General features: G+C 37.3%; 3 protein-coding genes and 1 non-coding gene across 9 annotated transcripts; 2 read left to right on the top strand and 2 right to left on the bottom strand.

Moving 5' to 3' along the window:
• Positions 1–1,853: 1,853 nt before the first annotated feature.
• Positions 1,854–1,927, bottom strand: TRNAI-UAU. Its single transcript has one exon. It is a non-coding gene; the product is annotated as a tRNA-Ile (tRNA).
• A 147-nt stretch (positions 1,928–2,074) lies between these two features.
• Positions 2,075–5,417, bottom strand: LOC106449080 (probable receptor-like protein kinase At5g18500). Its single transcript, XM_013890891.3, has 9 exons — positions 5,005–5,417; positions 4,797–4,875; positions 3,823–4,491; positions 3,640–3,744; positions 3,450–3,572; positions 3,200–3,370; positions 2,811–2,940; positions 2,504–2,716; positions 2,075–2,427 (listed from the first exon to the last, which is right to left on the bottom strand). The coding sequence occupies exons 3-9, from the start codon at positions 4,482–4,484 to the stop codon at positions 2,335–2,337; spliced, it is 1,497 nt and encodes a 498-aa protein (XP_013746345.1). The 5' UTR covers positions 4,485–4,491; positions 4,797–4,875; positions 5,005–5,417; the 3' UTR covers positions 2,075–2,334.
• Positions 5,418–5,682: 265 nt separating this feature from the next.
• On the top strand, positions 5,683–8,639 carry LOC106449091 (phosphoinositide phosphatase SAC2-like). Of its 6 annotated transcripts, none has more exons than XR_007328337.1 (10): positions 5,683–6,460; positions 6,640–6,808; positions 6,879–6,954; positions 7,063–7,349; positions 7,429–7,550; positions 7,625–7,738; positions 7,811–7,984; positions 8,070–8,148; positions 8,221–8,309; positions 8,401–8,639. XR_007328337.1 is itself a non-coding variant. In XM_048767471.1 (8 exons), the coding sequence occupies exons 4-8, from the start codon at positions 7,116–7,118 to the stop codon at positions 8,137–8,139; spliced, it is 714 nt and encodes a 237-aa protein (XP_048623428.1). In that variant the 5' UTR covers positions 5,693–6,460; positions 6,640–6,808; positions 6,879–6,954; positions 7,048–7,115; the 3' UTR covers positions 8,140–8,297. The 6 variants fall into 6 exon arrangements, 2 of the variants coding, with proteins under 2 accessions (XP_048623428.1, XP_048623429.1); XR_007328338.1 differs by having other exon boundaries at positions 5,692–6,460; positions 6,648–6,808; positions 7,048–7,349; XR_007328336.1 differs by having other exon boundaries at positions 5,692–6,460; positions 7,048–7,349.
• A 4,847-nt stretch (positions 8,640–13,486) lies between these two features.
• On the top strand, positions 13,487–15,314 carry LOC106362100. Its single transcript, XM_048767715.1, has 2 exons — positions 13,487–14,579; positions 15,115–15,314. Exons 1-2 carry the CDS (start codon positions 13,487–13,489, stop codon positions 15,312–15,314), a joined length of 1,293 nt encoding a protein of 430 aa, XP_048623672.1.
• Positions 15,315–25,602: the final 10,288 nt, after the last annotated feature.

Raw genomic sequence — 25,602 nt, 5'->3', positions numbered from 1 at the left:
AAGCTCTCGTGCAGGAACTATGCGGGAAATGGTAAAGGTTTGGTGATTTGCAGTAAAGTTGGAGTCTTTCAATCTGAGCTGAAAGATATAGGTATTCCCAACACTATCAGCCAGTGATCGAGGCATGTCAGTGTCAACCTGAGCATTAACACCTACCTCCTGCAAACCGGTCGAAACCATTATAGATGAATCACTTCGCACAAGTAATAGTTGAGGCTGATATTTAAAGGTTGATTATAGGCCGTATCACAATCTGTGGAGCCTCAGAAGCTAGAACGTGGGTCAGTTTAGCCACCTCCATATCAAAGCCAAGGAAAGCCGCTGTGCCAGTGTTGTCCGACACAGAAAGTATCACCCAGTACCTGTCGAAAGGGAAATTTTTTTTGGTTTTTGCTTACAAATACGCAGAAAGAAAAAAATAAAAATTACTCACGTGAGTTCAACCAGAGCATTAATGATGCAATCACAGGGTATTTCTAGCCTTAGTTGATATTTCTAGCCTCCCAAAACCTCAACAAACAACCTCTGCAGTATTAGAGCAGCGACCGGCTTTCAAATCGGCAAGGAGGGTGTATAAAGTCGCCATCGTCAGAATCATTTGCTAGAACAAACTTTGTTTCTGGATCGTTTGAGTTGTGTTGTCCATCTTGGGAAGGTCGGATATTTATACTTGAAGCTTTAGACGGTTACGGTGGGATGCGAAGAGTTCGATTGAATGCTTGTCAGTGGAAGGAGTGGGCTAGTCATGTTTAAACTCAGAGTTAATGGCGTATTAATGGAAGGTTGAGACGTTTTGAGTTCTGCAAATTTCATCGGCCAAAGTTGTGGGAACCGAAATTCGCACTGTCGATTTCCGTTTAAATAAGGAAACTAGGAAAACCCTAATTTCCCAGAGGTCTCGGATATCTGCTAATACCACACACCAAGCAAATCAGAACACGATAATGATAACGAAGAAGTATAAAAATCGTAAGAAGAGAGCAAAGAGAAGTCTTATTCCGAATTTGCGTATGAGCGTTTACATCAAGGTATAAGCTTGGGCTCGAGAGCTGTCGGCGAGATTCCTAGTTCTAGCAACCCTAAGACGGCTAAACCTAATTGAGTCGCAGCTCGAAATAACAAAAACGGAAAGTTGCCTAATTTCTCTAAGTGCTAAGTTTTCTCTGAAAAAGTTCCTCCTCATGCCTCTCGCCTAGGACCCCTTATATAATGGCTCCAAGGTCGATTTACGCCTTTCCTCTTCTGTCCTTAAGCCGCCATAGCATAAAAATGGAGATATTCCATTTTTTCCGATCTTCGTAATTATCTTCAAAATTTCGCATTTATCCGCGGAAACTTGACATTTATCTTCCCTTGCGGACCAAGCGTAAACCGACATGCGGTTTACGGGTTGTTGGTTAAGAAATTGTAAGTTGGGTCTCGAATCGTGTCTTAGGTCCCTTTGGGCCGTCTTTCGACTCGAAGCGTTTATTACGGCTTCTTTCGATAAAAAATGAACTTTCCGCGGTTTTTACGGGAAAGCTTGATTGATAACTTAGAAATGGCGGGGAACGTGAGATGGGTTCGCTACGGTATTCGGGAGATAGCATCGAAGGGTAGACGAGAATGCATGGACTGATGTCGTATCGACGTTTCGGAAGAGCTCGGTCGCTACGTAGCGACCGAGAACGCCCCCTCCTTTCTGATGACGTGGACGCCTGCGGAGAGAGGCAAGTCAACTTTATTTATATAGATAGATAATTTGTAATAGTATAGTTATCCAGCCTTAAAAAAAATGGATCTATGCAGTTTGATCTCTTATGGTAAGTAAGCAAGGCGTCAACATAATAGACCTCTAAAATATAAACTGAAAATGGTCCCAGCGGGCCTCGAACCCGCGAACTTCGGCTCATAAGACCAACGCTCTAACCAACTGAGCTACAGGACCTAATGCTTCACAATTTGTATTTTTAAGGTTTATTGTACGGAATATTCCTCAAGGCCGCCAAGGGTAATGAGTTACTTCTGAATCATTGCAATGTGAATCTTGTGTTCTATGGTAGAGCAGATTCTGAAGTAAAAGCTGATGCAATAATAACACTGTACACACCAATCCATTATTATTTAATGTAAGGAGATATAAATACAAATTCAATTCCATGTACAAGCAATCCTCTAGGGTCTACTTATCACAAACTCGAAAACCACAAAATAGAAAAAATGCAAAAGAACAAGTTTAAAGAATAGCGGAGATCTTAACAATCATTACATATTCTGGTTCACTCCACCTTATCTTGAAACCTTGCGCAGAAGGCACTTTAAAAGCATCTCAATATTGACAGATTAGTCGGACGATTATCGTCTCTTGCTCTGTGATCTTGAAACTGGTGTACTCATGTCAATGTCTGAGTCCATGCTCCCCTCTCGTGTTCTTGGACGCCTTCGTTCCTGAAAGGAACATATTCAAAGTTACCATCACTTGTTATGTTCCATGTTTGTATCAGTCACTTGTTAGAAGACTAACCTCTCTAGGAATGGGGTATTCTTCGGACTCAAGCATCCGCACAACCTGGCTCATTTTTGGCCGTTTCTCGGAATCTTGACCTACGCATCTCAGAGCCGTCAAAAGGGCTCGTTTCAATGATCTTGTTGGTGGTCTTACATCTATGTTTGGATCCACTACTTCTTCTGATCTTCTCGTTCCGACCATCATCTTCAACCATTCCACTAGGTTCACCTGCATTGATTTGATATGAAAGTCATCAACTAAATGATCATTGTTAAGTTTTATGGACTTCCTACTCAAAACCGAATGGTAATAGTTTATTTACCTCATGAGCAGGACGTCCATAATCCACAGGGTCTCTTCCTGTGATTGCTTCTAAGAGCAAAACACCAAAGCTATAGACGTCACTCTTTTCATTTAGCAACCCTGTATTTGCATATTCTGGAGCAACATACCTGCAAACACGTTAACAAAACAGATGGCTTGAGCATCAAGCTTTCATAGCAAAGTCTAACATTCAGAGCCGGCCTGAAATTTTGGGGGCTATAGACGATTTAGTAAGAAAACTTCAATAATTTTTTTTTTTTTTTACAAATTTAGAAACTAATTTTTTTCAAAATTAAAATTTTTTGGGGGCTATAGACCAATGCTTCACTGACTTATCCCCAGGATCGGCCCTCCTAACATTGCTTTCAGTTTTATAGGCTTTCTCACCCAAATGTTCCCATTACTCGAGTTGTCACATGGCTTTTCCCAGCGCCAAGCAACTTAGCAAGCCCAAAATCTGAAACCTTTGCATTGAATTCGTCATTGATCAGTATGTTACTTGACTTGATGTCTCTGTGAACTACCTTTGGCTCAATTGCTTCATGCAGATAAGCAAGACTACACAAAGTGATACAGAGGATGATTGGTTTAAGAAATGAGATGGGTTTGGGATTAACAAATGAATCATCTTGCTTACGCTTTCGATGTACCAATGAGAACCTTCATCCTAGCTTCCCACGTTAGATATCCATGCTGTCTCATTGCTCCGTGAAGCCACTGTTCTAAGTTTCCATTGTTCACGTACTCGTAAACCAATATCCTAATAGCAGTTTCCATTGATTAGTTTATTTTTCTCTCTAACTAAGACAAAGTTTCAATGTCTATACCTGTGAGTGCCTTCAATGCAGTAACCAAGAAGACGGACCAAGTTCTTGTGACGCACATGACCAATAGCATCAACCTCAACTCTGAACTCTTTCTCTGCTTGCCCCCTACAAAGTCAAACTCAACATAGTAACAAAGCAAGACAAGGTAAAATAAATTCAAATTAGTGTAACGAGAACACTTACAACTGATTAAGAATCTTTTTAACTGCAACAGGAGTTCCATTGATCAAGTCTCCTCTGTAAACAACCCCGTAACCGCCTTCACCGATAACATTCTCCTTTGAGAATCTATTAGTTGCTATTTCAAGATCTCTCAGGGTAAACCAGTGGCCCCAACCAAGATGAGACTCAGGCAAACCAGCCAATGGAGATGGAGTTGCAATGTTATACAATGATGATGATGATGAAGGCTGGTTTAAAGAAAGTTCTTCACCTGACTCAGATTGTTTATCTGTGATCTCTAAATGGTGAAACGAGCCTGACCGGCTACAACTACCTCCACCGTTCTTTCTCTTCTTCCCCATATCTAAATGAACCATTACTTTGTCTGAGTCTTTGTTGTTCCTGTCCTGAATTGTGAGAAGAATGCCTTCACGAGGAGAAAAGTTATTTGCTGAGACATGCTCAACTCTCACTTCTTTGATCTCCTTGGAGACTTGAGGGATTTGGATAACCGGAAGACCGGTTTTGGATCTTCTTGATTTCTTATTCGAAGTAAGACAAAACGAAAGAACAGAAAGGATGGCTATGATGAGTAATGCAACAGCTATTCCAATTACTTCCCAAACCTTTAGTCCAAAGATATGGCTATCTCTAGACAGCTGGCTCTTCAGGCCACTGCCCATTTTGTCCCTAAAATTTAACATGAACCAGAAAATCAGAATTGTGAAACTAAGAAGAGTTCTCTTGGTCCATGAAATTGCTATGAGATTAAAAAGAGATTCTCCAAGTTTTTTTTATCCATACAGAAATTTAATTACAGGAAGACAAAATTTTCCCAGAAAAAAACACAAATGGACAACAGAAGAGCTAGAATCAAGGACATATAACGAACACAAACACAAGCAATAATGATATGTCTTTACTATTTATAATCAGACATTACAGAACAGAGTAAGTACAAATGAAGATGAGAATTTAATGATATAATTAATTACCTCTGTAATTTTCAGATCTTTGAAGACTTGAGACTTCACACACTCATTAACCAATCTTGAGAAGAAACAATTCCAGATTCTGGATCAAGGACAACCCAAATTTGATATAAGACAGAGTTACTTACAGAAGTTTCAAGAAAACTAAAGAGGCAAAATCCCAGATGCAAAGAAATCAGGAAAATGAACAGCTCAGACAAAGAGACAAGACCTTTCTTTGGCCCCCCTCTTAAGGCAAGTGTCAGTGTAGAAGAAATGATTTTGGGATCTAAGCTTGTAAGGAGCTGTCATGTAACCAACAACTACAGTAATAGTAAAAAACAAATCCAAATAAACACTCTGGCTCAGCAAAGAGATGAATATAGAAAGGTCTAATAAAAAATATATAGAGGTAAGTTGGGGTTTAATATGAAGCAAAGGAAGAAACTTTGAAATGTGGGCTCTGAGATCTGGTGGAAGGTAAGAAGAGAAGAAGAGGAGATGGACGTATCAAGTGGTAGGTAATGAAAGTTTTAGTGATTTTTTCTTCTTCTTTAATTTTTGGTGGTGAGGGAGATGTCTTGCCTTACATTACAATTTCATTACACAGAACATCATTTACATATACATAAAGTACAATCACATGCTGCACGTAATGATAATTGAAGAGGGTATAAGAGAAGCCACATGAATATGTAAGGTCCACAAGTGTGGATGACGATCATGTTTTATAGTTAACCCCAGAAGTAACTGTCAAGTTTATTGCATTTACATGGTCAAAAAAATATAACGTGGGAAAAACTGTACTGAATCTATACTATATTAAAAGGATATACGAGGAGTAGCCAGACTATCCATATAGGATTAAAAAATCAGCCAATCAGAAGATTCTTTTTTGAGCATGGCTCTGGTAATGTTGGGCTTGCGTTTTTTTTAGCCCAAGTGTTGAATCTGAATGGCCACTAAGACATTAATCAATCTAGATCGAACGAAAGGGCATGTGTTTCGATCGGAGAGAGAGAGAGGGGAGTACGGTTCGAGTTCTTGGATTAGTTGAGGAGTGTGTCGGTGGTAACTTTTTTTCCGAGGAGGTTTATTATCGTCGGCGTCTTGATCTTCGCCGGAGATACCTTCGACGTTATCACTTCCAGATCTGCTCTCATGCTCCTCTTCACGGCTTCTCTTGTTCGTCGCACTCCCTTCGAAATTATTATAGTTATTATTGTTCCTCATGGACGCTTCTCCACGGTTCGTGATGAGGATCGGCATGGAGGGAAACACGGCGGCGGAAGGAGGCTAGATAGGTTGCGAAAGGTGGGAGCTTTATTGGGTTAGAGCACCTCCTCATCGACTAACAGGTTTGCGTGCTTATTGTGTCGTGCCAACATGTTTACACTTATGGCCTTTATATTTTCGACGAGGGAATATAGAGATTCATACGTTGGTGATGACCAACCACTGAACACCATAGCCGACGAAACCCGGGTTGGCTAAGACTGGTGGTGTGGAATCGGCCGGAAAAAGTCAGCTCTCCACCGGTATATCTCCCGTCGCCTTTTACTTCAACAACGTCTCATCAGGTCAAGCCAAATCAGAGCTCTGATTTCGCTTGATCCACTTCTGGGAAGCCAAAAACATTGCAAAGGTGGAACCTTTATTTGCTTTGAGATGCTCCTCATCGACGATAGGTATGCCAATTATCCCTTATTTTCTTTTTTATCTGAGCATATAACTATCTCTCTAAACACTGTGTGTTATATTGTAAGTCCAATTCCGCTTGAAAGATAGAAACCTGTATGATCTGTGTGCTTCGTTTTGATGATTATGAGTTTGAGATTTGGATTCATTTTCGTTGATTTGAATTTAGATAAGCAGATACCTCATGGAGCAAAACGCTTGCGTTCTTCGTCGACAGGAAGGTCATCATCATCAGTGTTCGGTAGATCTATAGCTCCGAATGCATCTCCGGTTTGGATGCCACCTAAGGCATCGTTGAAACCTCCACTTGATTATCCCTATAAAGACAGAGATAACAGGTGAAAGAAAAAGATACTAACTATGATGTTGTGTTTGATTCATTAAAATTTAATGTTTTTTTTTGTTCAGATACTATGGTGATGTACCGTTGGTTTGTTCGAGAAATAATTGGTATCAGCGGGAAGCTTCAGCTGTTCGTGATGAAGTATGTGGTCAATGTTCATTACCATTTTTTTAATTGAAAAAAATCACTAGATTTTGACTTGATGCTTGACTCTATTATGTTATCCCACTAAAGATGAGATTGCATCAGACTCAGCGGTGGAGAATGGTAATGACAGAAAGGATCGGCAAAAGGAAGCCACCATGCTTCAGACAGGAGTCTTGAGGACTAACTGCATAGACTGTTTAGACCGCACCAATGTTGCTCAGTACGCTTACGGTTTGGTAGCAATTGGGCGTCAATTTCATGCTTTGGGATTGACAGAGTCTACTACTATTGATCTAGATAATCCTCTGGCTGAAGATTTGATGGGAGTATATGAGACAATGGGCGATACTCATGCGCTTCAGTATGGAGGATCCGCAGCACATAACAAGGTCCCTTTCTTAGCGTCTCTGGCCATTACTTTGTTGCCTTATTAAACCTTGCAATGATCTTTTTTTTTTCTGTGGATAGATATTTTGTGAAAGGCGTGGTCAGTGGAAAGCGGCTACTCAGTCGCAAGAGTTATTCAGAACATTGCAACGTTACTACAGTAACGCTTATATGGATGCTGAAAAGCAAGATGCGATTAACTTGTAGGCTGGCTTAATCTTTTCTCTCTCTAAGCCATCTGGTATGAAAAATGTATCTGACATGTCACTTACTACATGTTCTTGGGATACTTTCAGCCACAACTAGATAATCCAGCTCTATGGGAAATGGGTTCTGATCAGCATTACAATGCAGCAAGAAGTCTTGCCAGTTCTGTACCTGAGATCTCAAGGTACTTTACTTTTGTAGAGTAGTTTGAAACATGTTATGTTACTTACATTACATTTTTTCCCCATGCGTTTAGGTCTACGATGAAACGATCTCTATCAGAAAGTAGCATCCTTAGTGAGGGCAGTAGTACAGTAGCTGGTAGACATGGTTTAGGTGAGAAGGATGAAGAAGTTAAAGGTCTTTCAGATTCAGCACCTGGGATCATCTCAACTTCTAAAACAACTGCCATGATTGCTGGTAGTTTCAGGTAAAATAACTGTCAAATAAATGTTCTACATTAGGTTGTTGTCAACTAAATTATGGAGAATGAATTTGTGTTTGTGTGTTTGCAGTGCTCCACCAGCGACATTGGAGGATATAGGTTTAGACGAGATACTTGAAAACGATTTGCTTCTGTTTTAATGATGATAGGCGTGGTGGTGACCTTGATCAAAAAAAAAAAAAAAAAAAAAAAAAAAAAAAAAAAAAAAAAAAAAAAAAAAGGCGTGGTGGTGACCAGTGTACGTGTGCAGCTTTGATATGGATTGGGTTTCTTCTTCAGGAGCCTCTTGTGAAGATGTGAGTTACAGAAGGTAAAAAAAAATAGAAGACAAGATCTCTCTTTATAAATTCATTTACCAACCAAATATGTTGTCTGAAGTTGATTTTTTTCATGTTATGTAGATCAACAGTGGTTAGGTCTTTTGAAACCTCCCTGAAAGTACAAAAATAGAGTGATTTGTGTCGTTAACGCAAAGGTGAGCAAATAAATTGACACAAAGCAGCCGTTTGTGTTTGGTTTGTGTTAATATCAAATGCTGCTTTAAGTGATAATATCTCACTATATTAGTGGCTAAATCATTATTAGAGTTGTAAAAATATTATTAAATTGGTTGAAAGGACATTATATTCGTTGGTGTTTCTAGCTTACTGATTAGCTGAGTTTTATGATAATTTATTGGCCCTTTATGTTTATTTATTTATTGGTCTATGACTAACGCATGGAATCTATAAATTTTTCAGCTTTAAAAATGGTAACTCAAACCGATTATCCTTCGTGTAATAATATAATTCCGTTTACGTTATCCACACGCAAGCCCCATTGGTATAACCTACATCTATATATTTAAAATATTCAACCATATACATTTTGTATTTCTACTTTCACTATCAAATTAAATAAAAAAAGCTCATCATTCTATCTCACAAAAAACAAAACAGAACCTACGTATATAAAAACTACACTAAGAGTTTTCGGTATAACTGATACAGGCCCACCGTCTACAAAAACAAACAAATATATTTCTAAACGAACATCTATTATACTAAGAAAAACCTCATTATGATAATCATACAAATACAAAAAAAAAAATTAATATTATCCAGCTCTCATACAAATACACACTACACATCATTATACATGGTCTTCGAAATAAGTAACAACTCAACGTAGACAAAACATCAAACTTATCACAAACCATTGACTCAAAATGTTAACGCCCATGATTAAATGGACCGTTAAACTAAACATAAAAGAATCAAAGAAAAAAAACTTAAACTCACCTTCTATAAGACATATCTATAACAACTTATCCTCACACAAAATACTACACCATGAATAACAAGCCACTTCTCTCTTATCAGCTCTCACACCAAGCATAATCTATAGGAGCAAATCCACGGCAAACACTACAAGTATACATCCAGAGGCCCAACACATAACAATCTATCATTGATTTTCAGCTAATGTTTATCATTGACAATCAAAGTAATTTAAAAGACTCAACAACTGAGTACATGGAATTCATGCTAACATACTATCGCATTCACCACCCCGGTTCAACCTTGCTTATTCAAGAGACTGCTGAATACGTGATGAATAAACTACCAAACGGATACAATACCATAACTAATGATCTCAAAGTTAATCTTACCATTTGGGACTACAACCAAAATGCGACTGTAAGACTACATATATGCACTATATGCTTCGGAAATTACAACTATGGAAACAAACTTTGCTCTCTTACTTGTGGTCATAATTTTCATTTTACATGCATTGATCAATGGCTTCGTACAAACACAAACTGCCGAATATGTAGGGAAAGTAATCTATGATTCCACCCTCAATATGATTAATAACATGGAATATCATGTTTTAATTTCCAATTTTATTTGTGTAGTATTTTCTACTTTAATTTTTCATTTTCAAAAAAAAATAATTAATAATTTATCCTCATTAATAAATATTTTCCATTCACAGCATTATTTTATTATATAAAAACAAATAACATCAATAAAGACAAATAATACATGACAAAAAATAAGATTCTTCCTAAAATTTAAACTACAAATGCCGTGACTATTTTATACAATTCACAGCTTTCTTACTATCTACCTACACTACTTAAAACATAAAACCATTAGCAATACCATGGATACAAATATTGATTCATCATCTAAAATATAACTAAAAATTTCAAAACACCATCCACTAATCAAAATATACTACATCAAAAAAAAACCAAATTACAACAATATACAGCCGTTCCGCGCGTAGCGCAGACAAAACACTAGTGATTAGTAAACAAGAGTATTAGACACTAGACAGGCAGTCATATTAATTGAGGAAGTAAAACTACAATTATACTTCCATTTGTATAAAATTATATCTCATGCTGATGCTGTTCATTTCTTATAGAAGAAAATCTGCCAAATGTCTGGTCTCTCTGATAGTTTGGGTTCTTCATCTCATTTTTTTTTGTAAACTAACAAAATAAGGTCCTTACAATGTAGAATTGCTGAAAGGTTTAAAACTCGATCTACAACCACTTGGCTTTTAGATTTTGGAAATTTTATGTTCTGTTTAGTAAAAGAAGATTTTAAATTAATGTTTTAAATTACTTTTTTACACCAAAAAAAAAAAAAAAGATTTTAAAATTAATGTTCTCTCCTTTCCTTCCCCTTCGTGAGCACCGCCAAAAGCTTTTTCTCTACCACTAGCGCGTGCGTCTGTTGTTAGAGAGGGCTTCACCCTTTTTTCTTGTTTCAATAGATCATGCGTCATGTGAGGTTATGGTTGGTATGTCTGAAGCAGAAGCTCGCTTTCTATTAATATGTCCCACATCGGACACATATGTGATCCTTGGGCAATATATATGTGTATGAGCAATCCTCCACTCTTGAGTTAGTTTTTGGGTGTGAGTTATACCTATCACTAATATGGTATCATAGCCCATGGTAAAAACCCAGCATATGATTTATCACATAAACAGTTTTTGGACAGTTTCTCACCCAGAACTCGAGAGGGGCTATTAGAGTCCCATATCGTGTGGGATGATGGTCGTTGGGCAATGTATATGTGTTTGGTCAATCCTCCACTCTTGAAATAGCTTTTGGATGTGAGTTAAGCTCATCACTAATACTTTTCTTTCTCTGGCTTGTGTATGAGACGTGGAGCAACCGACGGATCGAGGCGGAGGACGATCTTTAAAAAGCGAGAAAAGAGAACCTGTGGAATATCAATTATAAACTACATAATATCTATGAATGATTTGAAAAAGTTATAGCAAATATTCTGAACAAGGCAAAGCATAGAGTTAATGTTAGGATAGAAAATTAGATACACTCGTATTCAAAACTCCGGGTATAGAACATAGAGCCAGAGTTATAACTGGAGATTAACTATATGTCCCTTGACAAGATCCACCATGTAAATGAACTTGGTCCAGTAACAGGAAAATATGCAGTTTTTTTTAATGCAGGATGTTCGTGGTAAAAAAAAAATATGCCTTTGGATACGTTAGAGATTGGTTTTAACCCTTTATATATTACTTAATGTCCCTTAGAATTCCCGATGTGGGATATATATCCCTAATACCCCTCCTCGAGATGATGGTTCTTATCGGCCAGAAATCTCGAAACTTTAGGACATTTATACTCAGTCGAGCGAGTTTAACACAACCTTTATACCCGGTTGGAAAGGTTAATCACGACTTTTATACCCGGTCGGAAGGGTTAATTTTAATTTTAATTTAATTTAGGAGTTTAGGGTATTTAGGATATGGGCTCTGATACCATGTTAGATTCGGGTTTATTATGGGCTTCCAACTTAAAACCAATTGGTGATTAGTGGATTGGCCTAATCCTTTATATATTACTTAATGTCCCTTAGAATTTCCGATGTGGGATATATATCCCTAATACCCCTCCTCGAGATGATGACTCTTATCGGCCAGAAATGAACATTAAGACAATTATACTCGGCCGAGCGAGTTAATTACGACCTTTATACCCGGTCGGATAAGATTAATATTAATTAGGGGTTTAGGGTATTTAGGATCTGAGCTCTGATACCATATTAGAGAGTGGTCCTAACCGTTTATATATTGCTTAATATTCCTTAGAATTCCCGACGTGGGATATATATCCCTAATAGGATAAAAACCAAGTTGGCTAAGAAAAAAGGAAAGAAGTCACAAGTCATTCCTAAAAATAAGGAGGAACTCGCAGAGAGAAGAACATTCCCAACACACGAGGTCGGCATAAGAACTAAAGTTTACAGTTTTCTATTGTTCTTGATGAGTTCATTGTCTTTAGCCGATTCCAATACTATTTTCCTTGTAATCCATTGCAAATCTTTTAATGAACGCATTTCAAATAATTCACCATCGTGCTTTTTTTTTTTTTATCTCAAATGCCTTGCCGTCGGTGGTAACTAGAAAGCCCAAAAGACAATTAACAAGCGACTCGATGCCATAGCTACAATCTACGGACAGCCACTGCTTCAAGATTACGATATTCTAAGAAGGGCTTTGTTTCAAACAGAAACAAATCCGGCAGGATACCGAGTTGCGACGAACTGAGGAGGACTGTTGAGTCAAGCAACGAATCAAAAAATTGATTCTCTCTGAAACTCGCTAAAAGAAATCTTGTCAAAGGTTTAACGTGAAACGAGTTCGGAACCAGAGTAGAACGAGTACTTGCTGCAACGTAAAAGACACCATTCATGACAAAGATCACCGGAATACAAGTTTGAGATTTGGAAACTAAAGATCCCAGCTTTTTTTTTGTAAAAGAAAAAGATCCCAGCTTTCTCAGGAGAAACATATCAAAGCGATCAAATGACCTCGTTCAACAATAACCATGGGACGTGCAGAATTCACCAAAGAGGAGATAGACGCGGGATATTGTCAATTGTTGGCGTAGAGCCTTTTAGGGGACCAATGTTTACATGGTTTTGAAGACTAAAAAGAAAATTCCATCTATAGTTTTCGCGAATAGTCGACAGAGTTTTTTAAATTAAAAAATAATTTATATGTCCAACTTACTTAAAATTATAGAAATAATATTTAGGATAGGCAATGATTGATCATATTAATTAAAATGAACAGATAAATTCATGCAAGAAAATGGAAGAGCGCTTCCACTACCCTTAAGTGAACACTGAAAACTGATAGGCACATGCAACAATCTTCAAAATTGAAATTTTATTTACATTTTGTTTGAGATAAGGTTAAAGTTAACTTGGAAACCAAGTTACAGTAATCATAAGTGAGATATGTTTAGGATAGTAGTTTCCTAATGAGTTTAGAAACTTTGTTTTATATATAAGAATATGCAAGAGTGTTGCATAGCTTATGTGTTTTAGAGATTATTGTGTGACAGCTTAAGTTTTGGAGAGTTTTCTTAAGCTAATAAGAAAGAGTTTTCTTATAGTTTTTGAGTTCAGACACTTGAGTTAAATCAATATTTGGTATCAGAGCAAAACATGGGTGACATCACGACAACCACGACGCCGGCGAAGGCAAAAGATGGCGGAGCTTCCTCTATCAGCTGCCCGAAGCTCACTAAAACTAACTACACGGTTTGGGCAATCAGGATGAAGATCTTACTGAAAGTACACAAAGCTTGGGACATAATAGAGAAAGAATCGGATGAAACCGATAAGAATGATATGGCCATAGCGTTGATCTTTCAGTCGATTCCTGAAGCTCTAATCTTACAAGTTGGAGCTATAGATAATGCGAAGAAAGTATGGGATGTTATAAAAGAAAGGAATATGGGTGCCGACAGAGTAAAAGAAGCTAGACTACAAACCCTAATGGCAGAGTTTGATCGACTTAAGATGAACGACACATATTCAATTGATAGTTTTGTTAGGAGATTACTAGAAATCACATCAAAATCTTCTGCATTAGGAGAGAACATTGAAGAACCACAGCTGGTTAATAAATTTCTTCAAAGCCTTCCTCGTAAGAAGTACATACATATTGTGGCTTCTCTCGAGGAAGTCTTGGATCTTAAAACTACTAGCTTCGAAGACATTTTCGGCCGTATGAAAGCTTATGAGGAACGGTTATGTGAAGTAGAGGAAGAAAAGCAAGATAATCAAGGCACGCTAATGTATGCTAATACATTTCAACCTCAATTAAACCGGGATTACAACGAAGGCTATAGAAATAGGGGTCGAGGTGGACGTTTCTATAACAGAGGAGGTCGCGGACGTGGATGGTCATACAAAGACGTCGACTTTTCTAAGATTACATTCTTCCGATCTGACAAGAATGGGAACCTCGCTCTTGACTGCCTGGATAGACTACTTAAGCTGCAAGAAACTTGCGAGAACAAAGAGGATGAGACGCATGAAGCAAATGGACTACTAATGCATGAGGTCGTCTATCTTAACGAAAGGAATGTGAAACCTAGAGAGTTAGAGTCTGGTATGGATAGCGACAGAATATGGTATCTCGACAATGGCGCAAGCAATCACATGACAGGGAACCATAGTAACTTCAACAAGATTGATGAAACTATCACAGGAAAAGTATGCTTCGGAGATGATTCTCGAATCGACATCAAAGGTAAATGATCAATTCTGTTTGTAAGTCAAAACGGAAACAAAAAGATCTTAGCCAACATATACTTTATTCCGGAGCTAAAGAGCAACATCATCAGTCTTGGACAAGCCACAAAGTCTGGATGTGAGGTAACAATGAAAGAAGCTTACCTGATTCTGCATGATAAAGACGGGAACCTGATCACGAAAGCTAACAGATCACAAAACGACTTCACAAAGTAATGATGGACATTGTCGATTCAAAGTGTCTGCAACTTTTCGAAGAAAACGAATCAACAAGATGGCATGCGAGAGTTGGCCATATTGGCGCAGACTCTATGAAGACGATGATACGAAAAGAACTTGTCATAGGAATGCCACACATCAAAATCGACAAATAAACCTGCGAATCATGTCTCCTTGGTAAACAGCAAGGCGAGCGTTTCCAAAATCAACTCAATATTGTGCTACAAAGGTACTGGAGCTCATTCATGGAGACCTTTGTGGACCGATAACACCTTCCACAGCCGCGATAAATCGATATATCTTTGTGCTTATAGATGATCATTCACGCTACATGTGGTCGGTCTTGTTGAAAGAAAAAGGAGAGGCCTTCGACAAGTTCATGCGTTTTAAAGCATTGGTTGAACAAGAAATCGGACAGGCGATCAATACTTTCAGGACAGATAGAGGAGGAGAATTTATGTCTACGGATTCCTCAACAAGTTTTGCGAAGTATCTGGAATACAAAGGCATTTAACAGCTCCCTCTACGCCACAGCAGAATGGAGTAGTAGAACGTCGAAATCGAACCTTACTAGAGATGACTAGGAGCATTCTAAAGCATATGAAGATACCTAATTATTTATGGGGAGAAGCCATTAGACATGCTACCTACATCATCAATAGAGTGGCGACAAAGGTTCTAATATACCAAACTCCATATGAAATCTACAAAGTCAGAAAACCTAATTTCAAGCACTTGCGAGGTTTTGGATGCATTGGATACGCTAAAGCTGACACTCCTAATACAAAAAAAAACTAGATGATAGATCGAGAACTCTTGTTCACTTGGGAACTGAACCCGGATCCAAAGGATACAAAATGTTTGATCCAACGAATAGGAAGATTGTCATGAGTAGAGATGTTGTTTTTGATGAAAACAAAGGTGGGAAGTGGAGCAACTCTACTGACACGGAAGAGAGTCTAGGAATGTTCAAACTTACCTTTGGATATTATGGAAATCAGGGCATAAGTGAAGAAGTTGATGAAGCAGAAACTGAAACCGTGGTTAGTGAGGAGATAACTGAAGAAGATGATGAGATAGACTCACCATCACATGAAGTTTTTGTATGACTTAAAACAAGCTTCGAGAGCTTAGAATGAGAAGCTAAATAAAGTTCTTGGAGATCTCGGTTTTGTGAAGTGCTCAAAGGAACCTTCATTGTATCTAAAACATACAAAGGAGAGTCTCTTGATTGTCGTAGTTTATGTTGACGACCTTCTTATCACAGGATCAAAGACGCCGATGATAGATGATTTCAAAAGAGAGATGTCAACAGTCTTCGAGATGAGTGATCTAGGGTTGTTAACATATTACTTGGGTATTGAGGTTCGTCAAAGCAAAGAGGGAATAATGTTGAACCAACAAAGCCACGCGAGAAAGATATTGAGTGAATCTGGGATGTAGGACTGCAACAGTGTTCATGTGCCGATGGAGTTTTGTCTCAAACTTTCTAAAGCAGAGGACGAACAGAGCGTAGAAGAAAAGGAATACAGGCGGATAATTTGGTGCCTCTGGTACCTGATACATATGCGACCTGACCTTTCCTTTTGTATAGGATTACTGAGCCGATATATGCACTTATCGAAGACGTTGCATGCCGCAGCATTGAAGCAGGTCCTACGGTATCTAAAAGGTACTCTCTCGTATGGAATTGTATTCAAAGCAAACGAACAGAGGAAACTTGTTAGATACAGCGGCAGTGGGCATAACATTGATGCTGATGATGGGAGGAACACAAGTGGACATATTTTCTACCTAAATCATTGCCCAATCTCATGGTGCTTGCAGAAACAAGAAACGGTAGCTCTCTCGTCATGTGAAGTGAGTTTATGGCAGCCACTGAAGCAGCTAAATAAACAATATGGTTACAAGAACTACTAGAAAGGTAACTGAGCAAACTAGCAAGAAAACAACCATCTATATCGACAAACAAATCGGCCATAGCACTAACGAAGAATCCTGTATTCCATGGAAGAAGCAAACACATACACAAGAGCTATCATTTTATTCGTGAATGTGTTGAGAATGAACTAATAGAAGTTCAGCATGTTCCTGGAAACGCGCGAGAGACGGACATTCTAACAAAAGAACTTAGAAGAATGAGAGATTTTATTGGAGTTCAAGAGATTGAAGAAGTTAAATTTAAGCTTAAAGGGGAGAATGTTGGAGATAAGGATAAACTCAACTTGGAAACCAATTTACATAAGTGATATATGTTTAGGATAGTAGTTTCCTAATGAGTTTAGGAACTTTGTTTTATATATAAGAATATGAAAGAGTGTTGCATAGCTAATGTGTTTTAGCGATTATTGTGTGAGGGCTTAAGTTTTTGAGAGAGTTTTCTTAAGCTAATAAGAAAGAGTTTTATTATAATTTTTGAGTTCATACACTTGAGTTAAATCAATACATTTTACATAATGTCAAAATAAAAATGAAAAGTTTTGACTAAAATATTTCCGACCTACCGGATTCGACCCAGTGACCTAAGGATATTCTGCAACGATTACAGTCCTCCGCTCTACCAACTGAGCTAAGGTCGGGTGTATACAACATTTCATACATATGTACATTTTACATACAGAGATAGACAATAATGTCCATATCGTTTGCTCATTTAAATGGCTATATAGTTTATGCTTCACAAAAGAAAACAAAAAGCCATAATATAATACATATTGCCCAGTCCATTGTAGCATTCACATACAATTAAATAAGACACCAAAAAGATGAAATTTGGCTGCATAACGTTCAATTTATGGTATAATTGCACAATTCAGTTTTCTGACACATAACGTCAAAATCAAAATGAAAAAGTCTTGACTAAAACATTCCCGACATACCGGATTCGAACCAGTGACCCAAGGATATTCTGCAACTACTACAGTCCTCCGCTCTACCAACTGAGCTAAGGTCGGATGTATACAACATTTCATACATGTGTACATTCTACATATTGATTATTGATAGACAATAATGTCCATATAGTTTGTGCATTAAAATAATGATTTAGTTTATGTTTAACAAAATAAAAAATAAAGCCATATTATAATACATATTGCCCAGTCCATTGTAGCAGTAGCAACCAATTAGAAGAAACTAATTCACAAAATCTTGTGGGGACTATTTGAACTGGTGGTACAATAGTCTTTGATTTTATCTGACACTCGATAATCATTTTTATATAAGGAAGCTTTTTATTTTCTTGAATTTTTATATATACATAGACATTGTAGCTTATACTATGTTCATTCAAAAAATTTGATCGTGGAGAAAAAAATTACAAAATCAAGAAAGTTCGAGAAATTTTCTTTAACTAAAAAAACGGATTATAACCATAGATTAAAAATTATTTTAATTTTTTATAAAATTGTTTATTTTTAAAATAAATGTCTAATTATTTTTAAATCAATCCACCCTATTTTCTGAAAAAACTAATTTTGTTATATACTCTTATTACGGAATATACATTATAAGACATGTACATATGCATAATATTATTAAAATATACTCAGAAAAAAAAAATAAAATTAACTATAAAATCAAAATAGTGCGACCAAAGGAATTTCTGCTAAAAATACAGCCCTCCACTCTACCGACAGAGCTAAAGTCGGCATAGTAATAAGATAGATTAGACAACGACATGCTTGTTTGGTTAAATCCTTTTTGAGCATAATAGGAAGAACATAAAAATGATTGTTAATTATTTGTATCTCGAACTGTTTTGTAACATTTATTAATTTACCTAACTTTAATAAGTAAACTATCATAAGAAAATTAATTACAAAATACTGGTAGTTTCTATAAAAAAAACCGTTTCTCAAAAATGTGAACGGGCAGGTTTCGAACCTGCACGGGAAAAACCCACATGATTTCTAGTCATGGCCGATAAACACTCCGGCACATCCACTTTAATAATTAACTGAAAAATTCTTCTATTGTAGATTAATCTACATAACACTATCAATCTTTATTGTTGATTTTTTTGGGAGAAGTAGACGACTGGAATTAAATGATATTTTCAAATTTTACCAACAGAAGAATGTATCAATAGTCCAAAAATTTATTATCTAAACCTCCAAACTCTACATATTTCCAAACATTAATATATTTTTGCAAGATATTTTTTTTTCCAGTTGAATACAAATTAAAAACAGTTTCTATCTCCAACTTAAATAAAATGGTAGAAATAATATTTAGGATAGCATGATTGATTATATTAATTAAAATGAAAAGATAAGTTCATGCAGAAAATGGCAGAGAACTTCCACTACCCTTAAGACAACATTAAAAACTGATTGGCACATGCAACAATCTTCCAAATTGAATTTTATTTACATTTTACATATTAATTTTGTACTATTGTTTTCGTGTTTGAATATAGATAATAGGCTAACTCTTAGATATTACTTTTTAATGTTCACTTTATCACATTCAGTATTGAAAAAAATAAGACACCAAAAAGATGAAATTTAGCTGCATAACGTTCTATTTATGGTACAATTACATAATTCAGTTTTCTAACACATAACATCAAAATCAAAATGAAAAAATCTTGACTAAAACATTTCCGACCAACAGGATTGGAACCAGTGACTTGATACTACTCAAATTACCCTAAGGAGTGATTTATACTCTTTCAAATAAGAGGTCGAGTTGTAGTACTTAGGGATTGAATTCACAGGGAGCTAGAGAACCTAAAAAATCTAATATGATTTGTTAAGCTAGATGGTTTTAGAGATTTAAATGTAAATTGCAGTTTTATATTGAGCAAGTGTTCGTTCAATTGATTGGTTGTGGTTTTGGTGCTTAAAAAGGAAATAGTTAGACTTAGAGTTTTATTCAGGAAACTTGGGATTATAATCCTACAGATGCCTAATGAGTTGCATGCATGATAATGTAAAGCTCAACTACTTAGTCAACAAGTCATCAGCTTTCGCATGTTTAGACTTGTCTATTAACTAGATCTAATGATCTCAACTATCGTATGTCGATCAATTAGAAAGTGTCGATCGATGATCCTATAGGGATATCGATCGATACACCTTTCGCTCCGTCGATCGATTATACAGTAATGATATCGATCGACGCGCTTCTGGTTAAGCTTTATGCGCAGGTTGAATGATAGCTTACTAAGCTCACTAGATCAGCTCTCGCTTTACTCATAGCAAGAAACTTAGCTCAGTTAGAATGTTTTCAGGATGAGAATGAAGCTCTCGCTTTTATCTATCAATCCTATGGCAGGTTCTAGGTAGCTAATCTAGAGACATGCATTAATGAACAATCATAATGACAATTACCACAACTCATCAATTTATAGTTGGGGCTAATCCCTCCTAATTTATTTAAACCCTAAAATCTAACAATAGAACTACTCAGACATGGCTAAGCAATTCATAACATCAGTTAGGTAAGAAAACTTCATTAGAATAGTAAATAGATATTAGTGGAGTTCTAATCACAAATTATAACTTTGGATCTTCTCTCCAATCTATCAAAACTCTAGAAAACCTTACTGTGAAAATAATAAAACAAGAAAATCACACTTTGCCTCTAACATGGTGGCAAAGCTTATATAATTAGGTTAAAACTCGTCAGAGGCAATCTTGTAAATTGGTGAAGACTTGGGCTTCAAGTTGGCTGTGACCAAATGGGCTTTCTGCGCGCTTCGCTGTCGATCGATGTCAAGATATGAACATCGATAGATTATTCCTCTCCAATATCGACCGATGGTCGAGCTCGATGGTCATCTCGGGTGCTTGCTCCAAATATCTCCAAAATGCTCCAAAATCATCACTTATCTCCAAATCACTCATGATCTTATAAATATAATAAATAGACTCTATAATATAATACTTATTAGTAAGAACACCTATAAACCATGGATGAAAATGGATCAAATCCATGGTCTATCAATTCCCCCAGACTTACCCTTTTGCTTGTCCTCAAACAAAACAAACAGGCAGTCTCTCTGAAAGAGGTTTTAAAACAGCAGAGACTCACATGATTTAAAACTTAGAATCTTAACCTCTGCAATATTGCAATCCACATCTAAGAAGTCCTAATCACAAAAACACATTACACCATATCCTAGCTTAGCAACCAAATTCATCTAACCAACAACTTAGCAAATCTTGTCTGACATTCCCCTCTACCAACTTCATTTCTTAGCATAAATAAAAGTGTAGCCTTTACCTTGGGAGTATCGATCACATGATGCAAGGACTTTCAAACAAGTATCTGGACCTGCATGTAAACATTAGTTCCTATCCTCGCTCTCTACTAATTTTCTCTCTTAGTCAAAGTCTGCTTATATTAGCAAGATCATTGACCAAGATTGGACAGGCTTCCTTGAATCAAGCCTTAATGGTGGTCGCCACCAAGTCCTGTTCACTTCTTTTTGACCTATATCCTAGGATTATTTGTGAAGCAAGCCTTAATGGTTGTAGCCACCAAGTCCTATTTGATTTCCTTCCTAATAAATCTCTAATAGATATACATAATAATAATAATAATAATAATAATAATAATAATAATAATAATAATAATAATAATAATTTTTTTATATAATCTATATTTCGAAAATAGAGAGAGAAAGGGTGATTAATCTATCTACACAAGGCTTTACCTTCCAGACTTGTTTGAAGAATCCGATCCCATGCATACCAAGCCCCAAGACAAGCAGTTGTGTCAAGTTTAGTGTTGGAGGTCAGCTTTAGTTCCTTCAAACAATCTCAGCAAGTGTGTGTAACACCCGTCACCTCCTATATGGAAAACGGCGTGTTACTTACGGTAAAATATCGAATAAAACCGATTTATAAAATCAAATAAAATTTCGAACCTTTTAATCAAATAATTTCCAAATAAAAACAAGTTTATAATTTAAAACCAAGTACCTTAAATCGAAAAGTTAATTAAAACCGAAATAAAATACAACGATCCCAAGACACCAATCCGTCCACATATCCAACTAATCGTCATGCTCACCTGCAAGGGGAAGAAAGAGGGGTGAGCAACAGGGGAGTTACTCCGTGAGGTATGGGATGCTAAACACGTAAACCACTGACTTGAGTAAATAGAACTCCCACTATGAAAGTTTAGCTCTAACATGAACAAACAAGATGCCTAAAGCATCACACAACACAAACAATGCGATGATAGCATATAGCTAGTCCATACACCCCGCATCTCCTCATACGGATATATATATACATACGCTGCGTCGCTAGTACAGTCTGTCTCTGTACCCCCGCACTCCAAAGCTGCGTCAAATGCAAACGTCTCTGCACCCACGCTCCACACAATCTGCGTCGCTAGCCCAGATGTCTCTGAGCCCCCGCCCACCAAAGCTGCATCGCTAGTCCAGACATCTCTGGACCCCCGCCCACTCACATAGTCCCTACTCATAACTATGTATACATACATATATATATCGCATATCTTAACATCACACAATCAAATCAACGGTTGAATCCTCTAGACCCCTAGTTCCAGTTTACAATGAATGAACTAACTAACAATCAAGACTCAAACAGACTCAATTCAAACAGACGGATCATGATTCGAAATCTAAACTACGATAGAGAATTCTACACTGGTACGGGATTTACGGAATAGACCCTCACCTTAGCCACCGGCAGGAAATAAACAACGGAAGATGCGGTCAACTGCAACACGACAATCAACGACTTAGGCTCAGATTCTCCAAAAATAAAGTTTCCTAAAATGGAACTTTTCCTAAAATGGAACCTTTCCTAAAATGGAAACTTTCCTAAAATAGAAACTTTCCTAAAGTAGAAACTTTCCTAAAATAACAACCTTTCTAAAATAGATTTCTGTAACTAGAAATAAGGAGGCGACAAACTTACTAGAAAAATCCACCGGAAGCTCGTCCAGAAATCCCACCGGAAGCTCGCCCAGAAATCTCGCCGGAAGCTCACCCGGAAATCCCACCGGAAAATTCACTAGTGACTGATCGTCAAATAATTCAACAACAACTCGTCACACGCAAAGAAATACTTTGACTTGATGAGAATAAAGAGAAAGGGTGGAGTTTCTTATATAAGAGAAGGGAAGGGAGGTAGGTTTTCTAAACTTCCAATGTTGGACAAAATAAAAAGAAGGGTTTTGGGTTTTAATTAATAAAAACAAATGGGCTTTCCCACATTGGAATTCGTCCCGAATTCTTCCCCACTTAATCGGAATTCGTCCCGAATTCCAAGACGGAACCCGAGAAAAACTTCAACGAATACGAAGGAGAGAGGAACACGAGATGAAAACAAAAGGAAACAAACAGAAACTTGATTTTCATCCACACCAAAAGAAAAAATCAGAAACGCTAACTACTAAACGAATGATTCTGGACAGAAGGGTGTCACTTTTATTTTGAAATTCCCAATCCCCAACAAACATTGAAAACCGCTGAAATCCGAGTCCCATAAATCGCCGTCCCGGGTCAGAGCCGGGACGGAACCCCGCTCTGATACCAAATTGTAACACCCGTCACCTCCTATATGGAAAACGGCGTGTTACTTACGGTAAAATATCAAATTAAACCGATTTATAAAATCAAATAAAATTTCGAACCTTTTAATCAAATAATTTCCAAATAAAAACGAGTTTATAATTTAAAACCAAGTACCTTAAATCGAAAAGTTAATTAAAACCGAAATAAAATACAACGATCCCAAGACACCAATCCGTCCACATATCCAACTAATCGTCATGCTCACCTGCATGGGGAAGAAAGAGGGGTGAGCAACAGGGGAGTTACTCCGTGAGGTGTGGGATGCTAAACACGCAAACCACTGACTTGAGTAAATAGAACTCCCACTATGGAAGTTTAGCTCTAACATGAACAAACAAGATGCCTAAAGCATCACACAACACAAACAATGCGATGATAGCATATAGCTAGTCCATACACCCCGCATCTCCTCATACGGATATATATATATACATACGCTGCGTCGCTAGTACAGTCTGTCTCTGTACCCCCGCCCTCCAAAGCTGCGTCGAATGCAAACGTCTCTGCACCGACGCCCCACACAATCTGCGTCGCTAGCCCAGACGTCTCTGAGCCCCCGCCCACCAAAGCTGCGTCGCTAGTCCAGACATCTCTGGACCCCCGCCCACTCACATAGTCCCTACTCATAACTATGTATACATACATATATATCGCATATCTTAACATCACACAATCAAATCAACGGTTGAATCCTCTAGACCCCTAGTTCCAGTTTACAATGAATGAACTAACTAACAATCAAGACTCAAACAGACTCAATTCAAACAGACGGATCATGATTCGAAATCACTACGATAGAGAGAATTCTACACTAGTACGGGATTTACGGAATAGACCCTCACCTTAGCCACTGGCAGGAAATAAACAACGGAAGATGCGGTCAACTGAGGTCAACTGCAACACGACAATCAACGACTTAGGCTCAGATTCTCCAAAAATAAAGTTTCCTAAAATGGAACTTTTCCTAAAATGGAACCTTTCCTAAAATGAAAACTTTCCTAAAATAGAAACTTTCCTAAAGTAAAAACTTTCCTAAAATAACAACCTCTCTAAAATAGATTTCTCTAACTAGAAGTAAGGAGGCGACAAACTTACTAGAAAAATCCACCGGAAGCTCGTCCAGAAATCCCACCGGAAGCTCGCCCAGAAATCTCGCCGGAAGCTCACCCGGAAATCCCACCGAAAAATTCACTAGTGACTGGTCGTCGAATAATTCAACAACAACTCGTCACACGCAAAGAAATACTTTGACTTGATGAGAATAAAGAGAAAGGGTGGAGTTTCTTATATAAGAGAAGGGAAGGGAGATAGGTTTTCTAAACTTCCAATGTGGGACAAAATAAAAAGAAGGGTTTTGGGTTTTAATTAATAAAAACAAATGGGCTTTCCCACATTGGGTCACGGTCGTTACAGTGTGAATAGTTGACAGGTTGATCCACTTTAGTATCTTTAATACAATCTGCAATCAGTAAGTCTAGAATGGTGCTAAAGAGTGGTTAGATAACAAACAAAAATCTATTAGTTCATTATCCCTTTCTTGACTCAATAAATTTTTTTTTTTTTTGAAAAACGTTTTAATAAGACTCATAAATAAATTACTATCAGTAAAGCTCCCCCTAGACTTAAACTACATTGTCCCTAGTGTAAATTCAGTCAGAGTAATGGTGAGAACTAAATCATAAGGACTCAATGTAACAAGTTAGAACGATATACCAGACCGGAATGGATGTCAACCGATGTAAGGATGTTGATATCGGTCGCGGCAGGTTAGACAATGTCGATCGATGTCGACAGCTTCTCGTCGATCGATACTCACGACAATCGTCTACTCGGATCTCTTTTTGTGTTTTTTATTTTTATGACCTGCAATAATTAAAAACCAACATAAATAGTATATCAATAAAAATTAAATCAATATTACCTAATAGTGGGTTGCCTCCCACTCAGCGCTTTGTTATAGTCATTTAGCTTGACTTTGGAAGTGATTGGGCTAGTAATTTTGAGCACTGGGACTTGTTGGAAAACAAGTATCCATCTCTTCTTTGCGCTTGTTGAACCATGTACCAGTGAAGTCTCTCATAGCTTCATCCCCTCGACGCCATTTTTCTTTCATTGTTGCACTTGTGTTTTCCATCCTCTGCATTCTTTCTTCAAGACTCTCAAGGTTGAACTGATGTCTTCTAAGTGTGGCGTAAGTGTCAGCTGAGATCTCCTCTCCATGGTAATGTGTGTCGGACAT

This window comes from Brassica napus, chromosome C9, assembly GCF_020379485.1.
Source record: "Brassica napus cultivar Da-Ae chromosome C9, Da-Ae, whole genome shotgun sequence".
NCBI classification, from domain to species: domain Eukaryota; kingdom Viridiplantae; phylum Streptophyta; class Magnoliopsida; order Brassicales; family Brassicaceae; genus Brassica; species Brassica napus.
This window is presented reverse-complemented; position numbering and strand designations above follow the sequence as displayed.

Coding starts and splice junctions, on each gene's coding strand:
- LOC106449080 (XM_013890891.3), bottom strand. CDS start 4,484: ATGGGCAGTGGCCTGAAGAGCCAGCTGTCTAGAGATAGCCATATCTTT. Junction 2,717..2,810: donor ATGGACGTCCTGCTCATGAG/GTAAATAAACTA, acceptor AAATCAATGCAG/GTGAACCTAGTGGAATGGTT. Junction 2,428..2,503: donor AATACCCCATTCCTAGAGAG/GTTAGTCTTCTA, acceptor TGTTCCTTTCAG/GAACGAAGGCGTCCAAGAAC.
- LOC106449091 (XM_048767471.1), top strand. CDS start 7,116: ATGCTTCAGACAGGAGTCTTGAGGACTAACTGCATAGACTGTTTAGAC. Junction 7,350..7,428: donor GATCCGCAGCACATAACAAG/GTCCCTTTCTTA, acceptor TTCTGTGGATAG/ATATTTTGTGAAAGGCGTGG. Junction 7,551..7,624: donor AAGCAAGATGCGATTAACTT/GTAGGCTGGCTT, acceptor CACTTACTACAT/GTTCTTGGGATACTTTCAGC.
- LOC106362100 (XM_048767715.1), top strand. CDS start 13,487: ATGGGTGACATCACGACAACCACGACGCCGGCGAAGGCAAAAGATGGC. Junction 14,580..15,114: donor TTCTCGAATCGACATCAAAG/GTAAATGATCAA, acceptor TTGTGCTTATAG/ATGATCATTCACGCTACATG.